The sequence below is a fragment of the Ambystoma mexicanum genome, chromosome 7p (genome assembly GCF_040938575.1).
Source record: "Ambystoma mexicanum isolate Mex_15411 chromosome 7p, UKY_AmexF1_1, whole genome shotgun sequence".
Taxonomy (NCBI): Eukaryota; Metazoa; Chordata; class Amphibia; order Caudata; family Ambystomatidae; genus Ambystoma; species Ambystoma mexicanum.
In genome coordinates, this window is record NC_090939.1 from 99901794 (window position 1) to 99919238 (window position 17445).

At 48.0% G+C, this 17445-nt stretch overlaps 1 protein-coding gene across 2 annotated transcripts in view; it reads right to left on the reverse strand.

Moving 5' to 3' along the window:
* The window catches only part of USF3 (upstream transcription factor family member 3), a 412604-nt gene that overhangs the window by 117277 nt on the left and 277882 nt on the right, over nt 1-17445 (reverse strand). For both annotated transcript variants that reach the window (XM_069635868.1, XM_069635867.1), the window contains one exon: nt 5592-5674. In XM_069635868.1, the coding sequence (XP_069491969.1) occupies nt 5592-5674 (83 nt within the window). The remainder of the gene's footprint in view (nt 1-5591; nt 5675-17445) is intronic.

The following is a 17445-nucleotide window of genomic DNA, read 5'->3' on the forward strand; positions in this document are numbered from 1 at the left end:
CGGAAGAACAACCTTCTGGGCCAAATGAAATTCTGTCACTACCTTCAGAAGAAAAGAAGGACGAACTCTAAGGACAACCCTGTCCTTGTGAAATACAGTGAAAGGTGGCTTAACTGAAAGTGCCTGTAACTCACTCACTCTGCGAGCGGAAGTAACCGCAACTAAAAACACAGTTTTCAGAGTTAACAGCCTCAAAGGGCAAGAATGTAAAGGCTCAAACGAAGCACCCATAAGAAACGTAAGAACAAGGTTTAAATCCCAACCGGGCACCAGGAAAGGTGACGGAGGGAACACATTAGTGAGCCCTTTCAGAAGCTGTGAAATTAAAGGGATTTTAAAGTAAGAACACTCTTCAGACGAGCGCTTAAAGATGGACAGCGCCACCAGGTAACCTTTAATGGTACCCACTTGCAAGCCCCTGTGGGCCAAATAAAGCAAAAAGGACAGAACCATGGGGATGTCACATGCAAAAGGATCCACATTCTGAACTCTGCACCAGTCGCAGAACTTACGCCAACGGCAACGGTACAGAGACTTTGTTGCTGGCCTTCGGGCCGAAAGCAACACCTCCATCACGTCTTCAGGGAGGTCCCAATCCTTATACCTCAACCTTTCAGAAGCCAAGCGTGAAGGTTGAGGGATCTGACCTCTGGATGGAGAACCTGACCCCCCTCCCGTGAGAGCAGATCGTCTCGGTAGGGAAGACAACGTGGAGGGCAGATGGACAAGTCGAGAAGGTCTGGGTACCACATTCTCCGAGCCCACGCCGGAGTAATGAGGATCATCCGGGAACCGAACTTCCGTAACCTCCGCAGCACTTGCGGGATGACGGGGACTGGAGGAAACGCGTACAGCAGCGGGAATGACCACTCAACCACAAACGCGTCTCCTAAGGCTCCCTTTGGAGGAAATTACCGCGAGCAAAACCTTTCGCACTTCCGGTTGACACTGGAGGCGAAGAGATCCACTTGAGGGGCCCCCAAAAGGGCGAAGATCTCCAGGAGAATCTCCTGAGCCAACTCCCACTCGTGAGAGATCGCGCTCTGCCTGCTCAGAGCGTCCGCCGTCACGTTGTCGTCTCCGGCCAGATGAACTGCCGAGATCGAAACTTCCTGCTGGATGGCCCAGAACTCGAGCTGCATCGGCTCCCTGCACAGAGGAAGTGACCCTGCCCCCCCCCCCTTTTGTTGAGGTAGTGCATGGCCACTGTGTTGTCCGTCAGGATCAGGACACTCTTTCCTCGCACAGTCGGCAGAAAAGCCTTCAGGGCTAGCCTGACGGCCCTCAGCTCCAACAGATTGATATGGAGTCTGGACTCCGACGGAGACCAACGACCGCTGACTGTCAGCCCGTTGGCATGAGCTCCCCATTCCGTGAGGGATGCATCCGTCACGATCGTCACCTCCGGCCAGGGAAGCCAAAATGGAGCCCCCTTCATCAAGTTGCCTTCGACGGCCCACCACAGAAGGTCCCGGGCGACCGAGGGCGGCACCTGAACCAGGTCCGACATCCTGCCGGAGGACTGCGACCAGTGCGTCTTGAGTGCCCACTGCAAAGATCTCATCCACAGGCGAGCCTCTGGCACCAGAAGAATGCAGGATGCCATGAGGCCGAGCAACCTCAAGAACTCTAACGCTGGGAGCGTCTGGGCATGCTGAAACTTGTGCACCATCTGCGAAGGGAAGTGTCGAGCACTGCTCCGATGTACTGGAGCCGCTGAGTTGGCGTCAAATGGGACTTCTTTAAATTGAGGGAGAAGCCCAGTCTGTGAAGGGAGTGGCAGGCGACGGAGGAGTCTGTTCAAACCGCACAAGTCCATGATGGGTCTCAATCCCCCGTCTTTCTTTGAAATAAAAAATAAGGGGAATACCATCCCTTGTTCCTCTCCGCTACAGGCACCAGTTCTATGGCGCCTTTCTCCAGCAGGGCTTGAATTTCCTGCCAAGGAGCGGATCCGGACTCTGCAAAGAGAGGTTCCCCGGTGGATTGTCGCGAGGCCTGTGCCGAAAGTTAAGACAGTAGCCGTGGGTTATGATCTCCAGAACCCACACATCTGAAGTAATGGCTTGCCACTCTACAAGATGCTGCGCCAGCCTTCCCCCAACCGGCGAACCATGGGACATGGCCTCATGACTGAGTGGGAGCGGCTGCGACGTTACCTGAGGGCAAAGAAGCAACTGCCTGAGCGGCCTTGGCACCACGGGTACCCTGTCATCCACCTCTGGTACCCCTGCGTTGGCCTCTTTGACTGCCAGCTCCTCTCACTTTACTGAAGGACGAGTAATAGCGAAAGGAACCACCCCTCCACTGCAGTCCCCTAGGACGAAAAGGCGGAGGTTGGCGAACTGCAGCGCCCAACGACTTCGCTGCAGCTTTTGAGGTCTGCAACCTCTCAAGGCTCTCGTCAGCCTTGCTGCCAAAAAGGTGTTCACCGTCAAAGGGCATTTTGAGGAGCCGGGACTGCACATCAGAAGCAAACCCCGACTTCCGCAACCACGCAAACCTGCGTATCACGGTGCTCGCTGCCATGGACCTACTGACGCATTCAGCTAAATCCAAACCCGACAGAACAGACTCACATGGCATCCTTACCATCCTGGACCATAGCAAGGAAACCATCCCGTTCGTCCCCTTCGGGAATATGTTCAGCCGCTAACGCAACACAGTTCCACAGAGTGTGAGTGAAACGAGACAAAGCACAAATCGAGTTGGCCGCCTGAAGCGCCATACCACCATAAGAAAACACTTTCTTCGCCCAGCCATCAAAACGTTTGTCGTCCCTATCAGGAGGGATGGTAGGGTACGACGCCTGCTTTGCCGGGGCCTCGGCCGCCTGCACCACCAAACTCTCCGGAGTGGGGTGCCTGGTCAAGTAGCAGGGGTCGCTACTGGCTGGACGGTATTTTCGCGACAAGGATCTGCCCACCGCCGGGAGACTTTCCGGAGCAGTCCAAGCCGCCGCCACCCTTCACTGTAAAGCCATATGGAACGGCAGTACCGGGTCAGTTTGGGGACCAACATCAAGGATGTCCGTTAGATCATCCTGCACAAACTCCCCTGGGGGAGCAGACAATCCCAAGTACTCCGAAACCCTAGCCATAAGGCGCCGGTACGAGGAATCGGCATGAGAGCCAGGCTCAGGCCTACAAAACTCCACCTCCGGAGAGGTGTCCAGTCCACTGGCATCATGCAGTGACTGCCTCAAATCGTCAAACTGACTATGGCCCGAGACAATTTCATCTGGAACCTGACTAGGAACCAGGCCATCAGAATCCTCATCCGCCTCTGAAATATATTCCAGGTGGCGAAAAGAAGGCACCCGAGAGTGCTTGCTCTTAACCAGAGCCTTCCTAGGGGGTTCCCCCGTGCCACGGGGTACCTCCGACACAAAAGGTGTCGATGGTGTCGAGCGAATCGGCGCCGGTGTCGAGAGAACAGGCATCGGCGCCGAGAGGATCGGCGTCGAGGAAATCGGCGTCGACGTCAGATGCAGCGCCGCCAGCATCGGCGGCGTCGACACAACCCTCAAAGCCGGAGCCCCGAGCGTGTCCTTCGACGACCTGAGCGTGGACGGCTTCGACGACTTCCTCGGAGCCGGAGCCTCGAGAAAGCCTGTCGACACCCTCGACGCCTCAGACGTCGTTGTCTTCCTCGAAGACCTCACAGGTGCACACGGTCTCGAACGCGTCGAGGACCGGGACCTGGAACGGGTACGTCGAGAACGAGTCTCCTTGTCCAAACGGGACCTCTCCCGTGACTCGTGCCAACCACTCTTGCGAGCGGTGTCTCTCGACCTCTCACGACCGACCCCACTCGAGGGCGCGGACGGCTTAGTACCCTGCGACTCAAGAATCGCCAGCATTTTCTTCCCGAAGGAAGCCCATTCCTCCGGCGTCGCACGGCTGGTGGGGTAAGCGACGTGCCGGGCAGAGTCCTCCGAAGAGGACCTGGAAGACGACCGGTGTCGGCGCTTCCGAGAATGCCTCGAAGAGGCTGAGGAGTGGCGAGACCGACTCCTAGAAGGAGACCCACGAGACTTCCGACAATGATGCGGAGAGTCACCCCTTGAATCATCCGTCGAAAGCCCCACAGACCTCGACTTCCGGGGCTTGGACACCCGACCTACGACAACTTCTTCTTACGTTCGCGTAAGGCTTTGGACGTGAGCGACTGGCAGTCGATACAGTCATCCGTGTCGTGCGCCTCCCCCAGGCACCAGAGGCAGGCGTCGTGCGAGTCCGTCACCGACATCTTGGACCCACACTCCCCGCACTTCTTGAAGCCTGGACACGGGGTCAAAGACGAAGTAGAAGACATCTTCACACAAAGGATTTTCACAAAACAAACAGGTTCGAAGAACCGAGAAGAACAGAACTCCAAAGAGTCGAGGCGTTAACTGAGATTCACGAAGCAACACGTTCGCGGAAAAAACAGAACTGAGGCTACGGGCGTCGTGCGTCCTACTTATCACATCGGATGACGTCGGAGGAGGTCCTCGACGACGGCGCATCGACGCAGGAGCCGAAAAAAGTTTCCGAAGCAGCACAGCTGTGGTGATTACATGTCATAGATATGGAATACGTTGGCGGACCCAATCCCCTCGAAAGAGAGAGATAGAGAGAGATAGAGAGAGATAGAGAGAGATAGAGAGAGATAGAGAGAGATAGAGAGAGATAGAGAGAGATAGAGAGAGATAGAGAGAGATAGAGAGAGAGAGAGAGAGAGAGAGAGAGAGAGAGAGAGAGAGATAGAGAGAGAGAGAGAGGTAGAGAGATAGAGAGAGAGAGGTAGAGAGAGAGAGGTAGAGAGAGAGAGGTAGAGAGAGGGAGAGAGAGATAGAGAGAGATAGAGAGAGATAGAGAGAGATAGAGAGAGATAGAGAGAGATAGAGAGAGATAGAGAGAGATAGAGAGAGATAGAGAGAGATAGAGAGAGATAGAGAGAGATGCCCTAGGGTTCTCACCATGTGTACGATTTCCCTGTTTAGACACTGCTTAAAGATCTTGGGCATCAGTGAAGTGCTACCTGGTAGAAGAGCCAAGGAAGTTCAATGCTAGATCCTGAAAACGAGGACTATGAAAACTATGATTAAAGCTAAGAAGGAATCATCCAAGGTGAAAAGTGCAGGACTCTTATGAATCCCAGAGGCTGAGTCACGATTCATACGCCCAGGAGGCAGCACCGAATGAAGGTGAAAGAGGTGGCAGAAATTGATTATCAAAGCCCAAGGAGGATTTGGGAAGGGCACTTGAACCTTACCAAGAGTACCTGAGAATCGAATAAACCGGTTGATTGCTTGGCTGAGACACTGCCCACACCAACTGTTCTCATACAATCATACATACTCAACATTAACTCTGGGTGTTTGGGAATTTGTATAAAGATTAAGACTTATCTAAAAGACATTTGAAGCATAAGAGGTCATATAAGGGAGAGACACAAAGTTATTGTTTGTACCTAATTGAAAGTTAAATGTGCAGCCCACTGTGTGCTAGCTCCGCGTTTCCGGTTGCCAGTTCCTTCTTACTGCGCATGCCAGATATCAAGGAGCTCCTGCTCATCAAATCTTTATTTAATTCCGTGACATTTACCTGCTTCAGTGTTGGTGAACATGGGATGAGCTCGCCAATGCGGTTGATTCCAGAGTTTATCTTCTTCTTTCGATGCCTCTCCACTGGAAGGAAAATGCAAATGGCATTAGGGAGGTGAAATGCACTCACTTAATTGGAACTTTTCCCCCACAAGAAACATTTGGTTTGGACTGCCATAAACATGGGGTATATGGCCTGGCCATGTTCTTCAGAATGCAAATGGTCCTGGGAGGATAGCTCAGTGGCAACGTGCTCGCCTTGGAAGCAAGACGACACGAAGAAACACAGGTCCATAGGCCGGATCCTCTGGGTATTTCAGAGTGTTATAAATATGCAACTAAGACAACACAACAAAAAAGATTCTCTAACAGCGCCTCGATGCCCCCGGGCTGTGTGAGCGCTTTAAAAATCCTAATACATTTTTGAAAATGCATAGCCGGCATGGTCTTCTTTGCAGCCTAATACTCCATTGGGGACTTACTTCTGAAAAGGAAGTCTACAATAATTACAACACTGATTGTCACAAACTCTCAAATAAATACCCTGCCATGGCTGGAATTTGATATATTCTTGTTTTATCACTTAAAAGAACTCAAACAGAATCAATCCAACAATAAATGACTGCATCTCAGAGGGAAAAACATGGTATGCCACTGGGTCTTGCTAAAGTTCGACCTTTGTCATTTGCATGGTGGGTGCTGCAAGTAGAAAAGGTGGGTTTATGGATGGGCCAGTGGAAAAAGAGCAGACGTTGCGAACAAATAGGTTTGGGATCTTGAAAGTTAAATGTTAGTCATACATTCTCTTGCTAGGCAAGTAACTACTGGCCAAACGTCAAGACTCGCTGGCCTTCCAGAAAGTCCATTCATAGGGTACTGGCGTGCTTTTTCAACCACACATCTAACATCCTGACAAAGCTTGAGGTACGCGAAGGGCCACTCTATTTTAGGGCTCCTTCCACCTAAATCTTGGTCTCCTCTGTGGAAACATCAGTTAAATATAAAGTGCCTGGCCTGCCGCTATTCCCCCATCCCACAGACACCCTGGAACTACAGAAACCCACCAGCGATAGGGGACAGGCAGCAAACCTTCTGGGTAAAGATCTGCTAAGAACTGCAGCAAAGTACTGGTAAAGGTGCAAGCACAGATGATACGGTGGTGTACGCTTGGAGTGGTGAAGCCCTGCGGTGTGGCCTGCCCCAAAGTGTATTGTGAGTGGTCGGAGTAAGGAGATGGACACAGCGTTTGCTTCGCAGGACACAGGGTTGTTTGCTTCACAAAGCTTTTATTCAAATAATAACAGCGGAAGGAAAAATGCCTAGCTCTATGAGGGCTTTCCCTGCCTCAACAAAACTAATGGACCAGTCTTTGTCAGGATGTCCAAAATGAGAACACTCTACTGTGTCGAAAACCTATTCTGTCCCTCACACTCTGAACACTACAAAAACCCACTATAAGGGGGAACAAATCAAATGTACTAGGTTGCCTTCCGGTAGCGCTGTGGGCTTTCTTTGATACACAACGTCAATGAGTAAGTCAAGGCTTTAGTGTTCCGCAGATGCCAAGGGGACAAACCTCTTCCCTAATCTTTCCTAATCTCTTTACCCATTTAAGGAGGCCGACTTCCTTCCCCTATGGAATTCAGTAATGCCAGGTGGGGACAATGCCCTTCCCCTGGCCTTTCCAGATATTTTATTATTTCCAAACAATTGGATGTGGGTAAATACTTTACTGAGGCTTCCCCTGAGTTTGGCAGGCTTGGTGTATTCTCCTGCCAAATACTGCCAAGATTTCCCCAAAATGACTAAGCCGAAGAAGATATGGGTAACGTTTTACTGTTTAAGAAGCATCAGTGTGCCTCACTGTCCAGTAGGAGTAGTTACTCTGCATTACACTGGTTTACTGTATACTGGCGTTATCCCGTTATAGGCACAGCGTTACATGCCCCCATTCATACTTCCTGCTCCCCTCACCCCCCGCTTTTCCCCACACGCTACCTGTATGAGATGTTCCATGGTATGGCAGGTTCCCCTGGTGGTCAGCGGGCTCTATAGGGCTTTCAGGAGTGTTGCCGACATACAACACGTGAGCCACACTTCTGCTGAATCGTTCCCAGTGTCCACACCGGTGGGTGTGAAGGACACTCATGGGTGTCTGTGGACTCTCCTCACGCCGGCCGGTTTACAAAACCAAGGGTTTGGCTTTATAGAAGTCTGCATTCCCCCTGTGTATTCCAGTTTCTTTTCTTCACGAGCGCCGCTTGCATACTCCTACTGGTTTCTCATGAGCTTGGGGAGTCAGTGTGTGTCCTGCACGGGTGCTCCGTCTTTGTCGCCGTGCTGATGGCCCTTATCGCAGCAGGTGCTGGAGAAGCGGTAAGCCTCCTGGCTCCACAGGACTTTGCTCCAGTAGCCACCCCACGCTCATCTAGCTGGCGCGGGGGAGACAGGGCACACACGTATTCACTGTGTCTGTTCCTCGTCGACGCTCCCACCAGGCGACCCCACTTCAGCTTCCTGAGGCCGTCTACCAGCCTCAGTGAGAACGCTGCTTGCGTTCTGTAATGGTGTTCGGGAAAGACGGATGTGGCACCACTGTGTGAAGCCCTGGTTTCTACTTGCTCTTAGGCTCACATCGTGGTTTTCCGCAGATCTTTCGATTGGTAAAAGAGTTTGGTCTACTTCTTCCTCTTATTTACTTCTGCTCGGGTTTTCTGTTCCTTTAAGTCTTCCATGCCTACAATGATATAGTCCACTTCCACGGCTCCTGCTTTCAATGATTCCCCTGCTGCTGCCGTGACCACAACTGCTACTACTGCTTCTTCCACAACAACTCATGCTCTGTTTTTTGCAGGCTTTTATTTCCATGCCATTGCCCCTTGTTTTCCAAACACTAGAACGTTGGGTGCAGTTCCCTGCCTCTTCATGTGGCCTCCTCGCCCCAGTACCAGAGGTGGTTGGTTTTCCTTTTGTTTCTGTTTTTGGCCTAATTTTACACAGATATGATAGGGAACGTGGCCTAAAACAGCTTAGAGCAGGAACATTGGGGAAAACACTTGTGTCATGTTGGATTTTCACTACTGGATTAGTGTTGATTGGGTGTAACATGGGACATGATCCTTGGATCCGGTACAGTATCCTTTCTATTCTGGGGACATTTGGAGCAATTGTATGATGAGCCATAACTGTGCTGTACATGAATGCCAATCAAGATAGTGGAAGGCAGCTGTGGGGCCTCTGCATACACCATCTGCATTCTCCCTTTACTCTGTAGCCTGCGGTCACTGGCCGTCAACAGTAGGCGAGGGCACGATGGTGGCTGAACAGTCAAAATGTTGTTCGTTTAAGCAAGTATACTGTTGCAGCAGCACGATGCCCAAGGGCCGATGTGCGCTTTATAAATGCAAATAAATAAAAATTGCTTGACTCTGAACCTGGGGCACATCGCTGGAACAGTGCTTGCATGGAACCAGCTTGTCTGCCTGAGTGGCCCACACAAGTTTGTGCCACTGATCACCCCTATTGCCAGGTAGTCATATGGCCAACACCAAGCGATTCAATTTCAGGGTCAGAGTTGGGGATGAGTATCCATAAGAAGGTGTTCCTAAAGCCCTCCCAGGGCTGTGGCAGGGCTTTAGGAACACATCACAAACTGACACAATGAGAAGGCTAGGTTCCATCTTCATTGTTGTTACCTATTTAGGATGACATTTAGAGGGGGAATAACTTAATCGCTACCACTTTAGCTATGCAAATTCATTATGAAGGTCAAATATCGACTGTGGCAGCCATCGCCAAAATAAGAAAACACTGCAAAATATCTGCTTCTGTTAGTAGCCAACATGCTTTATGAACGAAGTGGGATCCTGGTGGCAGAATGTCCCAGATGTAGTTGTCCTTTGTGTTTGGGATGTAAGGAAGGCATGGTATCAACAGCAAGACAGACACAAGTGACCACAGTTCAAGGGTGTTCATTGAACTTTACACAAAGGTTTGAAAAACACCCATCTAATCCTAAATCTAAAGATGGGAGCAAGCTATGACCATCAAATGATAATAACAGTCCTAGTGGTGTCTTGTCAAAATAAAAGGGTCTTAAACAAAAAATAAAAAGAATATTGCCAATCCTTACCTCTAATTACAAATAGTGCGGGAAACAATGTTATGTAAAAGAAAGAAGAGTCCAAGAAATTTGAAGTCAAGATATTGAGGATGTTGGCCTCCCTTCCCCAGGTTTTCAGCACGGGACAAGGCGACGTACTCTCTCTTAGCACAATCTCTGGCTTCTCTAGCACGAGGGTGCAGTTCAGACATTAGCATCAGGACCTTCCGTGTCCAAGACTCTTTGCCTTTCAAAGTTTCTTTTTTCAGATGGCCTGATACGAGAATCAAGTTATTTTCCTCTCAGGATTTCACATGCACTCAATTTCTCAGGTGATTCACTATTCACCTCGGATCCCCCTAAACTGGACTCAGATACGTTTCAACACAATGTTCAATCAGTCCCCCTCCACCGGGCTCGGATCAATTTCAATTTACTTTAACACGAACTTGCTTTATCAAAAAGCTCTCAGCTGATCTCCCTCATTCGGGCTCGGACCTACTTCATCATCAAACATAATTTATTAATGATAATGATGTGTTATTTATATAGCGCCTTTGTCCAAAGCGCTTTACAGAGCACATATTTACCTACAATATCACCCAACCGAAATTGGTACTCATTTATCGACCTCGGAAGGATGAAAGGCTGGGTTGGCCTTGCCGAGATTCGAACCTGTGAACTGCAGATCACGCTCAGATCGCAACAGCAAGCGCTCAACCCGCTGACCTATCTTACCGGCCTATCGAAGACATTGAAGACTTTCAATTGTGCAAAGGATTTTGCTCTACCGGTTGCAGGACCATTTCGATTCACAACCCTTGGTCACTCGCTTTTGCCACCTCGCAGTTGAGTACCTTAGAGACCTTTGAATGAGCATTCACGAGGTGCCAGACCACTCTAAGGTATAGTATCTTGGTTTCAAAGTTCAATCACTCATCTGTTGCCCAGTTTTACTTGCGTTGGTTATCACATGCGCTTCATACACCGTTTGCCTCGGTGTTCACCATACAATGTTGCTGCTTGCAAACTTGGCTTCAACACAGACCAGTCTGGTATCGGCCTCCCCGTTAGGCAAAGTTTGAAGGCAGTACCCTCTGGGAACACTACAAACTAACTAGGTATAGGCAACCCAACCTTTGATGTAAGCTTGTACTAAACAGTTTTGGTAGCGTGTTGAGCAGCCAGGCTTATCTCAAGAGGGGAAATGTGAGCAGTGGTGGAGTTACACAAAGATTCAGTTACAGGTATTCAAATAAACGCTTACACTCAAGGTTTCTTGCATAAACAATTATTAATTTATCAGTCAGTTATAAAACCTTCTTCAGAAGGGAGCAATATAATAGTAACACTCAAATACACTTAAATACTGTACACTCTGAGTTTCTGAATCAGACAAGACCCATTTGGGATGGCCCACAGACAACCTACACCCACAGGTGACTTCAGTAACAAGGGTGCTGGGGACATTAATATCTTACTATTGGCATTCAGAGCACTCTTAAAAGTTGGTAAAAGGCAAAGGTTATTAGAACACAAGAGCTCACCAATAGTTTTAAGAAAGGCAAATCCTTTCAGATCCTCCTAGAAGAGTCATACAATTCAATAGGGTAAGCCAAAGTCAATAGGCAAAAGTCTTGGATAGGATGAAGCCCTTCTGGGAAGTAAACGGAAAAGTCTTTGCACAAGTTCTTAGGAGTCTTTGAGAAAAAGAAGAATCAAATGTAGGGCCACAAGCTGATTAGACTTGTGAGTTGCAGAAGTTACAAACACGTCCACAGTAAGAGGTAAGGTCTCTTAGACTTGTTTTACAGTACCTTAGTAAAGAAGAAAAGATGCGCTGATGACTTCTGTTCCTGTACAGCTCTGCAGATCTCATTGTTCCTGGGCCTCAGTCGTGGGGACAAGAGGGAGGACGTCGGGGACTCCTGCACTGCACTGGAACAGTCAAGACCCGCAACAGGCAAACTTCACTTTCAGTGGCTATTCGCGTTTCAGCTGCTCACAGGTACCACAAATAACAACGTGATTCCTGGCTGTCAAGGTGGACTGTCCTTGCTTCTGGGGTCCCGCAATCTGCTGAGAGGGCTCAGGGTTGGTCAGTCCTGCTTACTGGGAGCCTGAAGGATGTTCCAAAAGCTTTGGACCAGCTTAAAAGCAACGCACACAATCTGGTGTTCCTCTCCCTGGGTCTACCGTTTCCAGCAGCAACTCTGTGGAAATTCAAACAGCTCCGAGATGGATGTCCAGGTGGCTTACTTTGGAGTTGATTGGTCCCACCAACTCAAAGGGAGAAGTCGTCCTTGCAGGGGCTTCTCTGTCGATGTGAACTTGGCGTTTCGGCACGGAGCAGGGCTTCACCGGGCAAACCAATGGTCCAGGAGTTGCAGCAAGTGTCCTCTTCAAGCTCTTCTTCGGTTCCTTCGTCCAGTGGTCGACTCTGCCTTCCAAGCCAAAAGACTCACCTTTGATTCGGTTCTCTCCCATTCATTCCAGCCTAGTTGTCACTCACCCAGCAGGGTGGCTGTCCTTGCCAGATAGTCAGCCAGCCACTTAGTACAGAGGGCCTTTGGGCCTCCTAGGAGACGGGTTTCACTCCTGAAGTCGGCCAAAAGCAAAATGAACAAAGAGACCACACGTAGTTTGGCGCGCAGAGAAATCTCCAGAAGGACCTTTCCATGAAGACATGGCAAAAAAAGACGACCGGGGACCATTTTGGCAAATATGGCTCTGCGCCCTTTTGAAAAAGAAGGCTCCCACGGTTGCTTAACCGGAGTTCCGAACAGCTGTGGTAAATGCAAACCATGGTAGTTCAAAACGAAACCACTGCCACCAGCCATTCGTGAGGAAAGTGCAACTTAAAATATTTTACATAAGATGCTAGACAAAGGGGATACTAAGTAACCCCTCCAGCACTCTTTTGTAAGATAGTGTGCTGGGTCTAGAAAGTTATAATGCTAAGTAAAGTCAATTTCACTTTACTGCTCTGGGAAACAGTAGTTTATCCCAGAGATTGTATTTAAACCTTGGGAAATCTGAAAGACTTCCCTGTGCCACTGCACTGAAGGTGATGTGTGACACAATGTAAAAGATGATGCCAATGGAGTTTGTCAGACTCCATAACCAAAAGAAACAAACACAGAAAACACATAGTATTTAAAAGTTCAAAGTCCCAAAGTTTAGCAAAAGAGCTGGAGGTCTCTAAGGTGAGAGGAATTTAGCACTAAACTGAAAATTCTCCCTAACTCACCAGCTATGTTTATTTCACTGGCGCTGCTTTGTTGTAAGGGCCGAGGCGATTCTTCCCACCTTGATTATCGATGCGGGAGAGCCTTGGGTACCTCCGACCCACAATGCAGGATTCTTGAGAATGATTTCCTGGTCTTACGTTTTCAATTCTCGAGGTTTTGTTAAAGTAATGGTTCCTCGTTGAAAAGGTCAAAGGCACTTCCCTCCTTGCGCCCTTCTGTTTTGCCGTCTTTCACCTGGGGAGGGTGTGTGTGTGTGTGTTCTCATAGCGAGTTGACTGTGAAAGGGGTTGAGTTCATAAGAATCCTACATGGTATGATGGGGTAAAGATGTTACAGGGAAGGGGATACCATGTCTCACCATACAGTGTCCTAATCCCCAAAGACCACTCACCCAGGTGATCATCCCGCACTGGTCCACCCCCAGGAACTAGATCCAAAAGCGATGGCAGTGTCCTGGCCACCTGTATGACAGATCCCCAGTGACCAGCTGGTGAGACACATTCAGGTTTCGCACAGGGCACTCATCACTGCACTGAAAATGGGAAAGGATTATAGACTTCAAGCTAAACTGAATTCTGAGTGTGGGAATAGGTGGCAGAAGGATAACTCTCCCAAGCATTATTAGGTAGTGGTTGTGCAATTCCAGGCCAACAACCTCCGGAGAACGAAGCAGATGTCAAAACGATGTTCCTGGAACTGACAGCATGAACTCCGGGCATTGGCTCCAAGGTTGATTCTCTGACATGCAAGGTTGAGCATATACAATCACCCAAAATAGGTCAAACAGCAGGCTGGACGAGGAAGATCATATATGTAACATGGAAGACAGAGTCACCACCATGGGCAGACTGGGAAACCGCCAGTAGCCTGAAGAGTATGAGACACCAGCCCAGTTCACAAACCTTTAAAATAGTACCCTTCATACACCACTGCCAACACCAGAACTCTGGAAGCACTGCCACAAAAGACCCATTGCCAACATGGCTGTGTCACCAAATAATGAAATGATGTTGTTTCTCAAATACTTTGTTCTGAATCAGCATACGAAAGCATGCCACAGAAAAAATAAACATATCTGATAATAGTTTGTTGTATATAGTGCGTCTTACCACACTTTACAGCACTTGTGTGAATACACTATACCCAGAAAGAAAAACTAAGTTGGCACTTCCTGGGTTTGAACATATCTAGAACATGAGCATTGATCTCAGCAGCAAGCACTCAACACAGTGAGCCATCTGTCCTTCAAGTAAACATGAGCTGGAAAAATGTGGCCGACTAGTGACCAGCCCTCCTTTTACACGGATGACTCAAGAAGGAAGGTGCTAAAGAAAGCCTGACAGGCCTTCAGTTATGCTCGTGTGTGTTTTCAATAGTTTTGTCTCAGTTGAGGCAGCACTTGGCTTAAGATAGTAATGCGGATGGTCATCATATGCAGGGAGGCAGCACCAAACCATTAAAGGACCAGGCCTGTCAGACTACTGAACAAAGCAGTGAATGCCAAACCTACTTAATAGCCGGTCTGCGGCTTGTTTCCAGATCTTCATTCTTAACAGCTATCCACGCCCTGCCACCCCCATAGGGTTTCAAGTTTTCTTTGAAATCTTTACATGCTGTGATGTAAATGTATCAAAAAAAGTGTGACGCTTGAGCCCTTTAAGTCTAAAAATGTGATCAAAATGGAGGAGTATGTAGAAATAATTATCAAAGGCATGTTTGGCACTCGTCCAACTACTGTAATAGCCTCTATCAGGGGTTAAACAAAATCAGCTAAAACACTTGCAACTAATACTAAACAGAGCAGCAAGACTTGTGCTATGTATAATGCAGGGATCATAAATTGAAGTTGCAAGCTACTATAGCCAGGCATCAAAAAGTCACTTGCCACTTTAATTCCAAACATACATAAAACACACCATTTCATTTGCCAAGAGTCCAATATCACTAGCCAATGGCTAGAGCAAATTGTGCACCCTGGTCTAAAGCCTTAGGATTGTATTTCACCAGGCTTGAAAGCCCCAAATTTGCTCCTTGTGGAAAACTGAATTCTACACAAAGTCCACTGCCTCATTTCTTTCTTGTTGGGAAATTACAGACCAACATATCTAAACTCATACTTAAACACTCCGAGGAGAGTGTTGAGATCCACAGAGAACAATGATCCAGTGCTACCTAGGTTCAAGGGAATGGGTTATGCAGCATTAGACCCTAAACACAGGAACAGCTTTCCCCAAGACCAAAGAAATGGAAAGCAATACCAAGGAAGTGAAAAGAAATCTGAAACACTGACTAGCCAACCTCAAACTGTAAACAGAAAGTCCTTCTCTGCAACAGTGCATGCAGTTCCACCCTGATCGCCATGACCCACAGGATCCTCTGCATACCTCTGCAACAAAAAGCAGGTTCACAGCCTAAAGGTGGTTCTAGCCCTTTCTGTTAACCTTGAACCATGTGGGCCTGCAAAAAGTTCTTCCCTGTACCCATTCTGACTCAACATGTTTAATAATGATTGTATTGTTAGCACATCTAAAACCTTTTTACTGGTGCTGCAAAGAATTGGCAAAAATCCCAGTTTCCTCTCTGTATAACTGCACCTAATGGGAATCAGTGACATCATGGGCATATTACCTATCCCATGCTTTGTCCTGCATATACGTTCTGCAACTTACACACTTTGAAGCGGATCTCCTGCAAGTTTGCACCTTACAAAACCTCAACCTGTAGAGGAACAAGTGCAATCAATCCCGTGTGTGGCAAGAGGGAGGGATGCTTCAATTTCAGAATTCCAGTTTTGTCTTGAACTTCACACCTCTAAGTAGCATGGAAATCTTTCATTGAGACAACAGCAAATTAGAAAATTCATGGTATCTCTAGCAAAGCTATAAAATAGTGTGTGCTCGAATTCAGAAATAGGCAAATGCTCCTAAAAATGAAAGGGAGTAAATCTACTCCCAACAAAAAATGGCAAACCGTCATATAGGAGCCTGTCGCCCTGTATTCCTTCACACGGCTCCATGGAAATTATTGGAAAAGTAGTACACATTGTGCCACAAGAAGAAACTATCATCATTATTGCTGATCTGAAGTGGTAAACATATCTTTTAATATGCATGAATAAATAGGTGCAAAGACATTTATTACAAAACATTTCTGTTTGCCAGTTGGAAAAATATATATTTACTCGCTCATTAAATACTCCCATTGGCAATAGAACTTTTTTACTCACTAAAAATCATTTTACTCCGAGCTTCAAAAATATGGAGTAAAATACTTATATTTCAGAATCTTATCAAGAGCACTGGTTGTCGGGAAAGATTTTCTTTTTGCCAAGTTCCTCCCATAGACTTATGGGACACCCTTTCTTTTTGCTTTGATTGCACTCCTGACCTGACTTTTTGGAGGTAGGTAAAGACTTGTGCTTTACTACCCTTGTCTTTTTGGTCATTTGATGGGGAAGAATACTTTGTATCTTTATAACTTTCTCTGTGGCTTTTTGGTTACATTTAAAATGTGCCCAGGATGAGCTGGTTTTAGCAGATATTTTACTACTGTTTTTATACTTTTTACTTGTGCAATTTTGCATTTGCTGCAAATGGCTATTAAAAAGGTGGTTAACATACCAAGATGGCTGTGCTACACGCTTTTTTATCGTCCTTTGGCTAGATTGGTTCTTTGCCCTTTTTCCTGCCCTCTTGGATCCACAATTGCCATATATGGGAATCCCTTTCCTGGGTAAAGCTGCTTCTTTGCTGAGCAAAGAGGTGGTTTGTGTTTGAGCCGGATGTGGGGGCTGGCTTGGGCTGGGACTGTCTGGTCCCAGTACACATCCAGGTGCCTGAAAGTCTGTTGCTGGGCATATATTCTGGCCTGTGGGTATCCAGGATTGAATAGTGCAGATCGTTACCATTGTTAGACCTGGGCGAGCTTACAGTCCATATTTTGGATAAAAGGAGAAATCCTGGAGCCATTCTGGAGATTGCTGAAGCAAAGTCCTCTACAAAGAAAAGCTGCCTGAGGACGACCCCCGCAGCTGACCAGCACTAACTCTAGTGAAGTTGCAGTGAAGCCCTGCTCCTCTGCCTCATCTCAAGAAGACTCATCAGTCCATTCTCCCCCCCCCCCCTGGACCAGTGTGAACAACCAGTATCAACTCCTTTACGAGGATCTGTGCATTCAGAGACTTCTGAAGGGACCTTGGACCAACTAGTGGGCTGACCAGCTCTCTATCCTGGGCTACCTCGCTGCAACAGTCGCCGCTCCAAGTGCATCCATGGAATTTTGAGGATCTTCAACTTTTACAACAGGATGCCTGCTCTTGCATTTTCAGCCTCCTTGCTTCAACGGAAGCTATGCAGGATCGGCTCCTTTGTTCGCCCTGAGAAAGAGCACCTGTCACTGCCTGACCGTAGTGACTCTTGTTGCAATCTGTCTTCTTTGCAATCTAGAGGTGACCTGTGGTTGCCAGCACTGCATAAGTCTACCTCTTTTCTTTGTTTGGGTGT